At 35.8% G+C, this 14,537-nt stretch overlaps 1 protein-coding gene across 1 annotated transcript in view; it reads right to left on the bottom strand.

Moving 5' to 3' along the window:
* Positions 1-14,537, bottom strand: part of HSD17B4 (hydroxysteroid 17-beta dehydrogenase 4) — a 67,115-nt gene that overhangs the window by 27,152 nt on the left and 25,426 nt on the right. Inside the window, exons 12-17 of the mRNA XM_052775892.1 lie at positions 14,395-14,501; positions 13,473-13,706; positions 12,973-13,024; positions 11,618-11,689; positions 10,002-10,105; positions 6,077-6,142 (exon numbers count right to left, since the gene is read on the bottom strand). Of these exons, the coding sequence (XP_052631852.1) occupies positions 6,077-6,142; positions 10,002-10,105; positions 11,618-11,689; positions 12,973-13,024; positions 13,473-13,706; positions 14,395-14,501 (635 nt within the window). The remainder of the gene's footprint in view (positions 1-6,076; positions 6,143-10,001; positions 10,106-11,617; positions 11,690-12,972; positions 13,025-13,472; positions 13,707-14,394; positions 14,502-14,537) is intronic.

The following is a 14,537-nucleotide window of genomic DNA, read 5'->3' as shown; positions in this document are numbered from 1 at the left end:
CTGAAATCTCTAGACAAATTAGGAAAACATTATCAATTCCTTACAATAGCTTCACATCCCTTTGTTTTGCTTGTATCATCCTTTGTTGTTAAGCACTTTTTTTCTGGCATGCTCACCATATCTGTGAACCTACTGCAGCACTTCATTTTCTCTACCATGAAACAAATTATTTAAGCTACAAACAGAAAAAAAAAAAATCACCTGAGGCTCTCAGGAGGCTCTCTTGTACTTTCTCTGAAGTTAATTTAAATTTACATGTTTTCAGGCAATGCTGTACTACAATCTTTACAAAGCAGGACTAAAAAAAAAATTGTCCTGTAACCATATTTTCTCCATCCATGCACATGTTTTCATCACCTTTTCTCTCACATGACTTTATTGCACTCATTCAAAAAATGACCTTAACTCTAAACAATCACCTTCCTATAACTTTTTTCTTCTAATCTGTTCAAAATAAGCATAAAATCTCTCCAAGGAAGCGAACATAAGCTGGAAGAAAACAACTTTTTTTTTTTTCCATATAGTGTTAATGATTACTTATTCTATCTACACGTGTGTTCTCTAAAAACACACACAAATATTTACATATGCTTAAAATGAAAACACAAATGAAATCTGTGTAGAATAAAAGATGACTTTCCACAGGTAAGTATCCACATCCCAATTACACAGAAGCTTGTAAAGGTCTTATCACACCATCCTCAAAGAAAGCACTGACTCATAGTACTGAACCTGTTGACAACAGGCAGAAAATATTTTACACTAGGTTTTAGTTTAATAATTCAGTAGGCTGTTAAATGTTTCCCATGCACCTCTTTCCTTCCAAGATGTCTTTTTAATAAGTTTTTACAGCAAAGTCCACTCTTTTACAACAAACTAGATCTAAGCATAATGGTCTTCACAACTGTTTCTTGTTACATTAAGAACCGCAATTTTAGCTGAACTTGACACAGTGAAAAACTAAACTTGCATACCTAGACAGCAGCAGTAGGAGCAAGAGCATTGCAGGACTGAGAATGACTCAGGAAGGGAAGGACACTCCTGCAGTCTGCTTATGACACTACTCAAAACACGGCAGGTGCCAATTATTTTCTCCTTCTTTCAGAGAAAATGGAAAAGGACTGTATTTTAGAAAAAACTCAAACCACTAAAAAGCAGCAATTTCTTCATGCCCTATCAGTCAATGCTTGATCTATACCTGGAACAGAAGGCTTTACATAGCTTGTATATTTTAAATCCTATCAGATTAATCTAGGTACGAATTTACTGAATCGCTCTAAAAATCTCTGAATGAGTAAAGAATCATTATATTCCCTACATTGGCTTTATTTTTAATGCTGCTCACTGTATCATATTCTCAAAAATCACCATCAGATGCTATACACCACTCCTTTAAACACTCTCTGTACAATTAAAATGCCTCAAACATTTATAAACATCCTTACTTTACAGACTGGAAACTGTAAGACAGCAGAAAAGGTCATAATTGTCAGCAGCACAAACCAATTCCAGCTCTGCAATTTAACATTTGAAGGCCTAATTCTTCAAAGCACATCACATTTTCAAAGTACACTGTACAAGTTCAGAACAGAGCTCCTATGAATTTCAGTTTCAGCCTGTGATGCTCAGACACCATCCTGCTAGTCCAACTCCCAGATTTCATCATCTCATCCTCTCCTATGAGCCACTGATTAAGGAGCACCCATGTCTGAGTACTTTGGGATATCCGGGTAACAGTTGCCCACAGACCATAAGAATTTTATGGACAAAGCAAGAAAAATCCATCGTTGAAGAACTGCAGCTCCAACCAGTCACTAACCATGAGATCATTTTCCTCTCATTACTCCTTCTCAGAACACAACTTCTTGCAACAAGGAACATTGGAAAACTGACTTCCTACGTTATCTCAGTTCATGCATAAAGCCCTCTCTTTGCCTGTGGAAGGAGTTCTTGAAGGAGCGGGAACAAACACACCATTCATGCCTGCATCACTGAAAACTGTATCATAAAGCATTGCACACAAAGGGGATTAAGGCTACAAACAAAGGAAGCTTTATTTGGAATTTTTATCTTTTTAGAGCCTCTGCAACATTTAAAACATTATCGTAGTTTTCCAAGTGAAAGCAACTTAAAAATGACAGAGTATCAAAAAGCTGTTCCTCCAACAGACCAGTATCAGTCTCAGTTTCATCAGCTCTAAAAAGGAATTTTAAAATGCTTGAAAGCAAGGATGGCCAATTTTCCTGACACTGGAAACCACAGAGCAAAAGTATCATGTGCATGAGATACCCAAGTTGCATGGAAAAGTAGCTCTGGCAGAAAATCACATGTCATAGCTCACATGACACTGCTCTGCAGAGACTTACAGGGGGCACAGCTGCATGTAGACAGCTGGTCCTAAAGCATGGTAGGCTGAGACATCATGTTTTTCAAAATCTATCTAAATGGTCTTTTCTACCTCTTTGTCATGACTATTTCTCCCTATCAATGTAAGTAACAAACACACAGAGTTAGAATTTAAAGAAATAGAAAGCTTTAGTGAAATATAGGATACTGTTGCAAGCAAAGAAATTTTTCAACTGGCAACCATTTTCTTAAAATTATTAGACATTTTACTGACATGAGCTGACATTAACAAAAACTTGGAAGTCTGGCAAACTCCACATGTTACAGCTTTATTTTTTCCATATAGGCAAACAGGACAGGTAGCTTTCAGATGAAAGCGGGAAGAGACATAGAATAATAAAACTGAACCAACTTCTTGAAAAATTCCATTTTATGTGCTACTGTTATAGTGCTTATTTATTGTCACAACATTGTGTATTCTGAACATTAATTCTGATATTTGAAGATAGAGAACAGTTTATTTCTTGGGAGGCAACCTGCACAATATCAGAATGCTGTGAGTTTTTCCACAAGCAAACAAAAAAAACCCCACAGAAAGCCTCCAACAAACTGAAGACTCCGTATTTGTTTCCTTCCTCAAAAGTGACCTGCATCACTTGGACATCATCCACTTTAAATACCCACTGCAGCTTATTTTGTGTGTCATCAGAAAATTAATTCCCAAGAAAACAACACATTTGGGAAGGGACTGAAAAGAAAACTCTAAAGAGACAAAACTCTCCAGACACACAGGTCATTCACTGCCTGTGGTTCTTAATTGCATTGGGAACCATTCAGCAAAATCTGTTTGTTTGATTAATTTAAACCCCTGGTTTGAAAATCGACAGGACAAGAGTAGCTTGGTGATACTGAAACTCTGTAACTACATTAAACATTCCCTACAGGGCTGAAATTGAATGATTCATTTCATGCTAAATGGCTAATAGTCAAACACCCTCTAGACTTCTTGATCTTCTGTCAAAAGGTCTATTTTATTCAAAAGATTTATGGCAGTATATCTAGTAAAGCATAGCTCAGGTTACAGAGAGACAACAAGCTAGAAAAATATCACAGCATATGCACGTCTCTACAGGGCAAGCTGGAAAAAATGTCACCTAGTTCTTTGCAGAAAAATTCATGAACACACAGAAGAAATATTTTATGTTCTTCTTCAGCAGGATGCAAATTTTAAGCCTTAAAGCCTTTCAGAAGGTCAGATACTTCTTCTAAATTTTTCTCAACCATTTTTCATCTTTAAGCAGCTTACATCATGGTACTGCAACTCATTCATAAGCACTGGTTGGTGTTTAAAGAACTTCTCAGGAATGGGTACAGATTTGAAACATTTATTATAGTGCCTGCTATTAGTCTTTGATACCACTAACTAAAAGGATTAGTTTGTTCTGTCAATGGTCACTGGCATAACACAATCATTTTTCAAGGAACTGTAGGTGGCTGCACCCTCCACTCTGCTGAACACATGGTGAAGGGCAAAAATGGTTATTAGCCCTCTGTGCATCCTCCTGTTTGAAAACATGTAAAAAACATTCTTCCTCTTGGAAAAACTTAACCCAGAGTAGTTGAGTTAGAACTGAATGTAGCTTTCAAGATAACCACAGTCATTGACTTCTGTAAAAGACAGGAGTCATCACTGTAGACATTTTTAAAATATGCATGATGGTCTACTTATCAGAAGTTCATTACATGATCATCCTATGAAAAGTTAAGGGGGAAAAATGCTAATTATGAAAAGCAGTTTAGACATGTAATTGTGGTAACACAAGAACTGAGTGGTGAATGTCACAACTATCGTTGAAAATTAATACAGTTCAAGATAACTCAAATGCCGTCTGGAAACTGACTCTTTTAGTCTGTCTTGTACTCTATACTAATTCAATAGCTGAATGGCAACAGTCATTTCTGCCAACACCTTTTTCATTTAAAGACGAAGAAAAAAAAAATTTCAGAAACTTTGATGCAATTTGTGTGCCAGCTTCCATTTTCAGAAGGCATTTTAGGCAGTTATGTGTCATTCCACAGACACATAAATGTAAAATCTTGCTAACATTTTCCCAAGCTGTCCTTCACATGAAAGTCTGTATTCCTGCCCATAAAGTTCCCAAGTTCTACACATTTCCCCTCCTGTACACAGGCATCATCACTTAAGCACAGATGCTACTGAATAATTCGGCAGATAAGCATTCTTGCAATTCTCAAAGTCCGCTGGCTGTGGCTCCTGCAGGATCTAATTGGAGAAGAATTCTCTTTATAGATCCACCTGTCACAGTAGATCTTAAAATAAAACAAGTGTGGTGGCCACCCTGTGCCACTTCCTTTATTTCCAAAAACCAATTTTGCAGTAGCAAAGCTTCCCAGCTTCTGTGTTATAAGGTCACTACCACCTTCTTTTGTCTCATGAACTTAGCATTTTATACACAGTAACAATTCTAAACATAAGAGTTTAAGGCTCAGAAACTAAGACTACCGTATGAACAACGGGATCATAAATGTCATCTGAAAATTGATGGACCTGGAATCAATTCCAATATAATCACACAGAGGAGCATCTGAACTAGGGTTCCAACATGCAAAGTAAATACTTTGAACTACTGGGCCATTAGGGTTGCTGTATCTTATCTAACAAAGTGCCAGCTGCTAGAGAACATGTTGCACTACATTTAACCACCTCCTGTGAACACAGTACTCTTTCACCATTCCCTGCTCCTTGCTTACCTTGCCAACTTTCGATGAAGCCTATTCTGAAGAATTAGACATCAGTACCTCCTAGACCGATGCTGTGAATTTTAGGATGCAGCAAGTACATCAGTGATAGAAACAGAAATGGTGATCTAAGTTCTCTTTGCTGGTTTAAGTGGGTAGGGCTAACCTGGACCTCAAGCACATGAATCAGCTGGATGAGACTTAAGTTTAATTCGTATATAATCAGAGGCTAAGCAGACATCACAGTTAGCACAGTTCAGCTGACGCTCAACATTTTAATTGCAACTCCAAAAGCTACAGCCTCCTGCCAGGACTAAGTTGCTTTTGAAAATAATACTCAGTGTCTTAATACTCGTAGCTCCAGACTTTCCTGTTCTATTTGTCTGACACCTGCATATGTTTACCTTCAGAGGAGAATACATTTATTTATTTATTCAGGTTTTTTCCTATGGAAAGTAGATGCCTGTGAACCAGTGGGACTGTGGACAGATGGAAACACACTTGGACAGACATCCGTCAGTATTTCAGCTTTCCCTGACTACTACTACTAATACAAAAATTTAACTTTTTCAAAACTGTGAACTTTAAGCACTTTTTTTTTGTCACAATGTGTTTGCTTGCACAATTTGTTGTAAATTTCATAGATTTTGAACCTCTTTTTTTTTAACTACAACAGAATACAAATGTTTATTTCCTCCTTTATGCAGAATTTTGTAATAAATGATTATAAAATTGCATCAGCCCTATGAAAAGAATGTTTTAGTACGTTGAACACAGTCATAACTTAACCTAGCACAAATTTTAGCTTCACATTGTACATAAATACACACACACACATATATACACCGAAATATACATATATAAATACCTGAGGTATATCAGAAAATTTGAACTATTAGTGAACATCATATAAGACTCCTTTCTCCAAACAAAACAAACACTTCCACACCTACAGCATACAAAACTTTACCTGATCAGCTGTTGTGACATCAGAAATTACAGCATCAGGGGGTCTCTTGGGTGGATTCACTGTTACCTAAAGCAAAAGCAGCAGTATTAATATTTCACTGCAAAAATCTTTTATTCATACCCATGCCAGAATATGTGGGGTATGTATAAAAAGAAACAGCATTTACAAAGCTGTTACGGTTCCTCCTACCCTTTCTACATTTAAAGACAAACAGAAAAAGATATTTAGGCCAGAAAAAGTCTCTTATCAAGGTTAGCTTTACAAAGATAGCTATCCTGAGGCATCAGATCTGGCTAACAGTTACATGTTATAGCTGACCAGTTTGACTACATTCGTTCCAAACTATCCAAAAAAGCTCAATCAAGAATTATTCACTCAGATAAAATAGTCGTCTCATAGAACATTAGTGTTTTGGAACACAGAAACGAAAATGAAGCTTTTAAAATAATACTTTAAAAAGCTCAATGGAGTACAAAATGATTTACTGCCTCTCTCATGGACTACATCACTTTTGGCCTTTAAGAGCTTCCAGCTCTTTTTTTGTTTTGCACTTTTTTCTTTTGTTTTTGCAATTACATGCTGCATATTATGCCCCACATTATTGTAAAAAAGCTGTTCCTTGTGCAATCTACAGCTTCATTGTTCAGTTTTGAAGATAGAAACTGTACCAACAGACTGTCAGAGAACATCCTAGATCATGATAAACACAAAGAACACCATAACCAATTTAAAACTATTAAATTAGCTGAAATCTTTTTTTTCCCCTCTCCTTCTTGGGTTTTCAAAACAAATTAAAAAAACAAAGAGAAACTGACATAAGCTCTAAAATGAAAGGAAGTAACTTGACTCTCACCTGTAGTAATTCTACTTAATCTTAGTTTGTGTAAACTCTTTACCAAAGAAAAGAGAAATTAAAAGAAACTGAGTGCTGTGTAGTTTCACATTTAATAACAGCAAAGCCACCTTCCTGTTTATTAACAGCAGAGCAAACCCGCCTCTTATGTGGAAGACTTGATAACATCACTCCTGCTTTTGTCACTTCAGAGAACCGTAATGGACCTACACATTAATCAGCTTGATAACAAGGACACTACCTAACATGCTTTCAAAACAAGAACAGCTTGCCGATCCATTTCCAGTTGGTTCAAAGAAAGTCAACCTGACCTACAAAGCCATTAAGATGTTAAAACTAGCCAACATATGAATAATTAAGGAAACCCCTCTGCCAGTAGGGCAAGAAAACCCCAACTCAAGAGCAGAGACATGACTTACACAATGTGTTGCTCACCATAGACCTCAACTTGGAAATTTGTTCTCCTTAGTTTGCAGACATAATAAATGTGCAAAATGACAAACAGACACATTATAAAATATGTCTGATCAGCTTGGGATTTCTTTTTGGCACAGAGGGATGTGGAAGTCTTTTTAATTGGGAAGGTTTGCAAAGACAAAGCTGGAAAATTCACGGTTTGAAACTGGCCTCTTGTGTGCAGAGGCCTCTGTTGAATTTGCTATCACTGTGCTGTCTTAACTAGACTACATTTTGTTTTCTTCTATCACAAGAAGGACTGCTGCCTGAAACAGGTATTCTTTATGTTTCAAAATGTAAAATCATTTATATAGCATTCTCATACTTCACTAAATACAGTGAAGAAGCTGCAGTTGCCTAAAGTCCAATGTTTAACTAAAAAATGCCAAGGGGCTACACTGGACTCACTGATGGCACCACTATAGATTAGCAACATTTCCTTTGAACCACTATTTTTTTTTACATGCACTATTATAAAATCTGATTACAGAAGAATTAAGGATTCCATCAAGGACCTTTATACACTGTCTGCAACAATGCTCTGTGCAGTTTTTATACTACACAGGGGCTTTTCCCATTTCTCTTTGAAGCAGCAGGCATTTCAAGATTTGATTTTAAAGTTATGTATGGGAAAACTTCTATATAATTAATACAGATTTAAGTCAAAAAACCTGTAAGTTTACATCCAAAAATCCCAAAGAACATTACATACAGTATTACAGACCTACAAAACCTAGGTATTTCATTATAAGTTTTCAAAAATACTGAGCTTAAAATAGCCTCTATTCAATTGACTGTTTATTACTGTAGTGCTTCAAGGCTCTAGTTCACAATAATCACATTCAGTCATAGCTGGCGCTACCCTTAAACATAGTATTGAAGTAGACAACAGTTATGTGTCAGGCACCTGAATAGCAACTTCATGCATTTGGACATACACACTACACGTTCATTGACATTGTTTGTCATTTGCTAACTCACTCTCAAAATGCAGGAGTTCCACTCCACTGGAAGTGAGAAACTATAATGCTACTTCTCTCTTTTCTTCTTTATGCTTTCCAAGCCTGTTTCATGCAAACACATAGATGTATAAAGAGCTACACCTAGAGATCTCTTCCAGCAATTGCAAGTTCAAACCTAAGACCACACATTTGAGTACTCAGATTTTTACTAAGCTAGTCTTTTTACTAGAGCAACATCTTGCAATATTAACATATGATCACACCTATTAACACAAATTTAACACATGAAAAACAAGTTACTAAACTAAACATGAACACTCTCTGTATACATACACATGAGATTGTCACTAAGTATCAATTTATTTTTAAGTATAAATAGCCCCCTCCACCCCTTTAAACAGAAGCGAAGAAAATCTCCGAGGTGGAGCAGCAGAACACACTGTAATGCTCAACTGACAACACACAGACCATGTATTCCCAATTGGAGATGTGAGCACTGAGGCAGAAATTGAAATGTGATCATGAAGGCAGAGCTGAGACAGTTTTAAATCAGGACTTAGTTATGAGTCTAGTTGGCATAATCCAACAGCTCAATAGTAGGCCCCTAGACAAAGTATCTAAAAATCTCAACTTCTTTGTCACTCTCCTTGCTACCCATGCTCAAACAAGAGCAGCCAAAAAATCTGCTCTTAAAGCTACATATAAAAGAGGTAAAGCTCCCCAAATCTACTTGAGAAAACCAAGACTTACAAATAAAAGCCACTTCTCTGTTCTTGTTCCAAACTAAGAGGTCTCTAAAAATTTTTCAGATCAAAAGTAGATTGAGAAAACAAAACCTTTCCCAAGATAGGTTATAACAAGAAATTAGTAACTTTCCTCATCTGTTCATTTATGCAAAGTGCGATTGGGAGTAACTAAGTACATAAAATCAAAACACATAAAGTTTCTTTTGTTTGCAAAGCTTACATTTGGGTTTCATGAAACCAAGAGTCAGTAAGATTCTTGCCAAATTGGACAGTTGAACTGATAGCATCTTCCATCTGATCTACAGATGTAGGATTTTAAGGAATTTAGCACAGCCCAAAGTACAATATGTAGCAGATTTTACCACTTCTATAGAATTAATCGGGTCAAATTGGGTCCGATTACAATCTGCTACACTGTCGACTTCAAAAGACCCTCTTCTAAAAGATCTAATACGAATCCTCTAGAGGAGCATTCTGTCCACATCATCATGCATTTTATATGATTTTCAATTTTATTTTAACTTCAGACATAATTTTCTAATTCCAAGTCCACAGAATTTAGATTCTAAACACTTTCCAGAGAATCCCCTATTCTGTTTTCCATTACAATATTCCATAGCTGTAATTTCAAATATTTGGATGTAGGAATATCTCATCAGTTGCATGTTTAGCAATTCACTTTCCTCCCTAATTATCAAAAAAACCCTGTTGGTTTCCCATGCCCTGAACAGTACCTTTTAACTCAGGCTCTTCAATGAACCAAAGTATTTAAATTCCATTTGAGTTTGTACCATCACACTGCTCAAATGCTAGTTTATCCTTCCTAGTTGGTATAGCAAATATTTTTCTTGCAGTGCTGACAGAAGTTTTTACGTGCTTTTTTCAAATATAAATATGCGTGAATTTACCTTGGCCTTTTCTGATGTTCGTTTTCCACCAAATCCTCCAGCTCCAACGAAAAACAAAGAGAACTGATTATAACACACTAGGTCCTTTCCACAATAGGTATTCACTGAAAGACAACAAGAGGAAGGTCATATATTGTCTTTGATCTCCTTTTTTATACAGCTAGCATGTGTTGTTACAAGAGAAAAGTTCAGCTTCAAACATGACAAAGTTCATTCTAACAACTGAAAGGACAATGGTCACACTTTCAAGTTGCACTGTTCAAGTCAATTCCTGACTAGTGAAAACTAATGATCTGTTTCAAATAACAGTATAATGGATTTTATCTATATTAAAGCATTAAAATTAAAAAATGAGCTATCAAAATGCTGATGACATTCAAGGTGCTAAAAATATTTGACAACAGAGTGCTGAAATTAGTATTTATTTCAGCTTCTCACACTGCATTACCAATTTATTTAAATATGATAGAATTGTGCCATAAAATATGAGGTATTAGAAGCCGTTAAGAATCCCTAGTGTGTAAAGCACATTACTGACTCATACAAAAAGCGGTACTAATATCTTGTATGAAAAGAGCTCCAGAGCAAGCCTTAGTTTAAGGTTACCTGTTCCTTCTTTTGAAGAAGTTAAACTTCTTACACTGAATCAACATTCAGCTTCCTATTTCCAGTTCATGCCTATTCCACTCCCTTAAACCTTAGACCGAAATTTACAGTATTGTTAGTAATGTTGATTTCCAGTTCTGGAAGAAATTTAAAACCTACTAAGACTCTGCTCACAAAAAGAACTTTTGCATGTTGCAGAAACAGACAGGCTTAATGTTAGCCTGGTATAGAAGCGAAACACAACTAGGAGGAACACAGGGACAGTAACGACCTTTTTACAATTTTATCTGTACACAGAAGGAATAAAAATTCAAGAGTGTTTAGAGATTCACTGCCTATTAACCTACTTTTGCACTCCAATTTCCCAAGGGACCTTGGTATAACCACACCTAGAGATATCAAAGTTCTGAAAATGACAACTTATCAACTTCTGGAGACATTCTGATCTTTTAACTTGGATACAAGTGGAAGGAAATGGGGCTTTGTTTTGTTTTGTTTAGAAAAGAATAATGTAGACATAAAAAAAGAACACAGGACATACTCTTAAAGATGGCTGCTTCACAGATGAGTCTACAGAACACAACATACACATATGACTGACCCTTGCAAAACCACCCCACAAAACACACGCACACATGTGCACACACACACCCTTGCTGAAGGGTGGCAGAATCTAAAATAGCTGCCTTCAGACAGGACTAAGTCTTATTATTAAAGAACTTTGTTCAGTTTGCACAGTGCACTATTCCACCTACATAGGAAAAACCAAACCTTCTCTGAAATCTTTTTCCAAAGAGAGTGTTCTTATTTCAGTACGTTAATTGCCCAAGAACAATTACATTATATATTTACATAGCTATTGCTAATTAGCTCATTACTCAGCTCTCGTTGAAATTTAATAAGCTAACAGTCTTTACTGTGGAAAGGCTGGCAGTTATTGGTACAGCTCGTTAAAAACTGAGCCTGTCAAATTTTACTGCATCCCCTTCAAAAATTACAAACCTTCTTACCATCTATAAGCAAGACTGCTCCTGATCCTTTGTCGAGAATATCGGCAATGGTTGAAACTGAAGTTAATTGCCCTGTAAGAAAAGAAGAACACATACATATTGTAAGGTTTTGCTTCAGGAATGAAGTCCACAGATCACTCTTTACGCTTTCTTACTAACAATAATAATAATGGTAACAATAATCATAGTAATAGTCATAGTAATCACAATCATCATTATTATAATAAAAGTTTCTGGGAATCTTTGCAAATCTTGGTTTGCAGATGTGAGGAATTTTTTTTTTTTTAAGTTTTGTTGGTTTTTTTTTTAATAGAAACTTGCTACAGTGTATGTATTCAGAGCTAAACACAAATCACATTTCAGACTCAAACACATCACTAACTTCAAAGATAGCTCCAATCACTTAAGGATTGTCCACAAATTTCAAGAGGGCTGAGACAACTACAGTTCTACAGAAGAGAAACTCGGGTCAGGGTCAGGGCCTGGGCCTGTGGGTTTATGAAGTTTGTCTCTAAAGAGGTTATTGCTCTAGAGAGATATCTAACCATATATGTTTATATAATCAGCCTATGGAATGGAAAAATAAAAATCTTTATGAAGTCCTGGCAATCCCTTATTAATTATCAGACTTCTTTGAAGTTAATATAACTTTCACACATCTCCTTTTTGTTTCAACAAGAAATTATGCTATTTATCTGTGGCTTGCAAGATTTTTTCTTCCCTCTTCACTCTGGAAAAGTTAATTTTTAAAAACTACTAATGAAGAAACCCAGACACATGCATGCATATCCTGAATGAGTCTAATGAGCACCTCTCAAGTGTTGCAATCTGGGAAAACACAGCCATCTGTGAAAAGAGCTTGCTACTGTAGTAACTAATATATTGAGAATTTTGACAGGAAGAAAAGTAATTGGTTTTTAGCCTCCTCATCGAGATTTCCATTCCTCCTTTACATACATAATTTAAATCTTATCCTCTTACAGGCACACAGATGCAACCAATGTTGAAGAATTTTAGGTAAACATCCCAAAAATTCTATGATACAACCTTACAGAAAGAATTAAAAGTTCTGCTAGTTAGTATCAAATTATATGAGCAATACACCAGCATGTAGCATATTTGCTTATTACCTCAAAGATTAGGCATGAGTTTACTAAGTACACTATAGAAAAGCAACACCTGATCCCAAGAATTCCTTTAATAATGCAACAGGTTGCCTCCTTCTTCCCTGCCTCTTGTAAAAAGAATATGCAAAAAATCCAACTGGAAACAGAGCTTCCCTATTTCCATTTATAATATGGCTACAGGAACTGTTGTCATAGTGAAAAGTGAATCAGCAACACAAAAGGACTGACCTGAGGTTGGTAATGGTTTATACAGTTCCAGATATTGCTCACCATGCAGCATCTATGTAAAGAAAGGCAGCACTATAACAACAATCAATATATTCTGTATCTTCCCCCATCACAATTGCAAGGAAATATACAGTTATTTTAGAAAGTGTTCAGAACAAGCAAATAAAAAACACAACACCACAAGTTTTTTGTTTTGATTTTCCAACTTCATCCCCAAAGGAAAATATTTACAGAGAAAGTTTTAAATTTTTGTGGTTTAATAAAAGCATAGTGAATACAAATTAAAATTTAACAAAAAATTGATCATTCATACCATCTTAGGAAAACACAGGTTATACAAGTGAAGTATATGAATAATTTCTTAGGATGTAAGAATACAATACACTGAATGTTCCTTTTTAAGAATAAAGGGAACTTATTAATGTTACAAACATACTAATTAATGTCACCTTAGAGTTACATAAAGCACAAACAAAATTAGATACTTAACTCTTCCATACCTTTGCAAGATCAATATTTAGTCCTGGAAGAGCAGGAATACCATCAAACATTGAAGTCTGAGCAGGAATTACTCCAAAGGTAGGTAAACAGCAGAAGTCTTCACTTCCTTCAAACAGAAATTTTAGATGATCTGGATCCTTAGTTGACATTCCCACACCAAGGGCATATAGAATAGGCTCTAAGTGAGTATATTTATACACATTGGTAGCCAATTCCCGGCCAACAATGCTTGCCTGGAAATTAAAAGTCAATAAAAAATGAAACTTTGTAATAGTTAATATTGCACTTGCATTCTCTCTGTAATTCTGATATCAAACAAAATTCATGTTTGAGCATTTTCTTTATAGTCACATGTAAACATAAAGTATGAGTAATAAATATATCATAAAATATTAATGTATTTGTTGCAGTATAAGCAACCCTAATGTAGTGAATTATATCCTGCTGTGAGCAATTCAAGAATTAAGTAGTATAACTTCATGCAGCTCCACTCCCAGGAATGTGTAAGAATTTTTCTAAAACAAACCACAAATGAAATAACTGACACTATAGTAAGAATGAAACGAGGAAAAAATATCTATTTATAGAGAAGGAGCCAGAGCAAAACCACGTTTTCCAACAAGACCCATCCCCTGCCCCTCTTCTGAACAATACCCTAACTAAAGAAGCTTACTGAACTTAACAAGTACTTGCATTCTCCATTATTCAGTCTATTTAGCCTTAAATTTTCCCATCATCAATAAGAAAAATAAAGAGTGGAGTCTGGAGATGTTTCTTATTCTGCTTCCTCACTTCAGAGTTTAAAACCCACCTTTCTTTCTGCAGACAGCAAGCCAGAGTAGAAGCTGATCAGCAACACAAGTCTCTCTGCTTAAGGTTTTCATCTAACTTGGAGTGCATCTGGTAGACAGAGGTACTTACCATGTCAACAGATGAAGAAACCACTGATTCAGAGCTTGCTGAATTCATAGAAACATTCCCTTGAGACTCTATCTGACTTAGAGCATCATTCAATACACTTATGGACTCTAGAGAAAGGAATTGAAAGAAATCACTTATAAATA

This window comes from Harpia harpyja, chromosome Z (genome assembly GCF_026419915.1).
Source record: "Harpia harpyja isolate bHarHar1 chromosome Z, bHarHar1 primary haplotype, whole genome shotgun sequence".
NCBI lineage: Eukaryota > Metazoa > Chordata > Aves > Accipitriformes > Accipitridae > Harpia > Harpia harpyja.
Note: the sequence above shows the minus strand (reverse complement) of the source record. Positions and strands in the feature narration are given on the sequence as shown.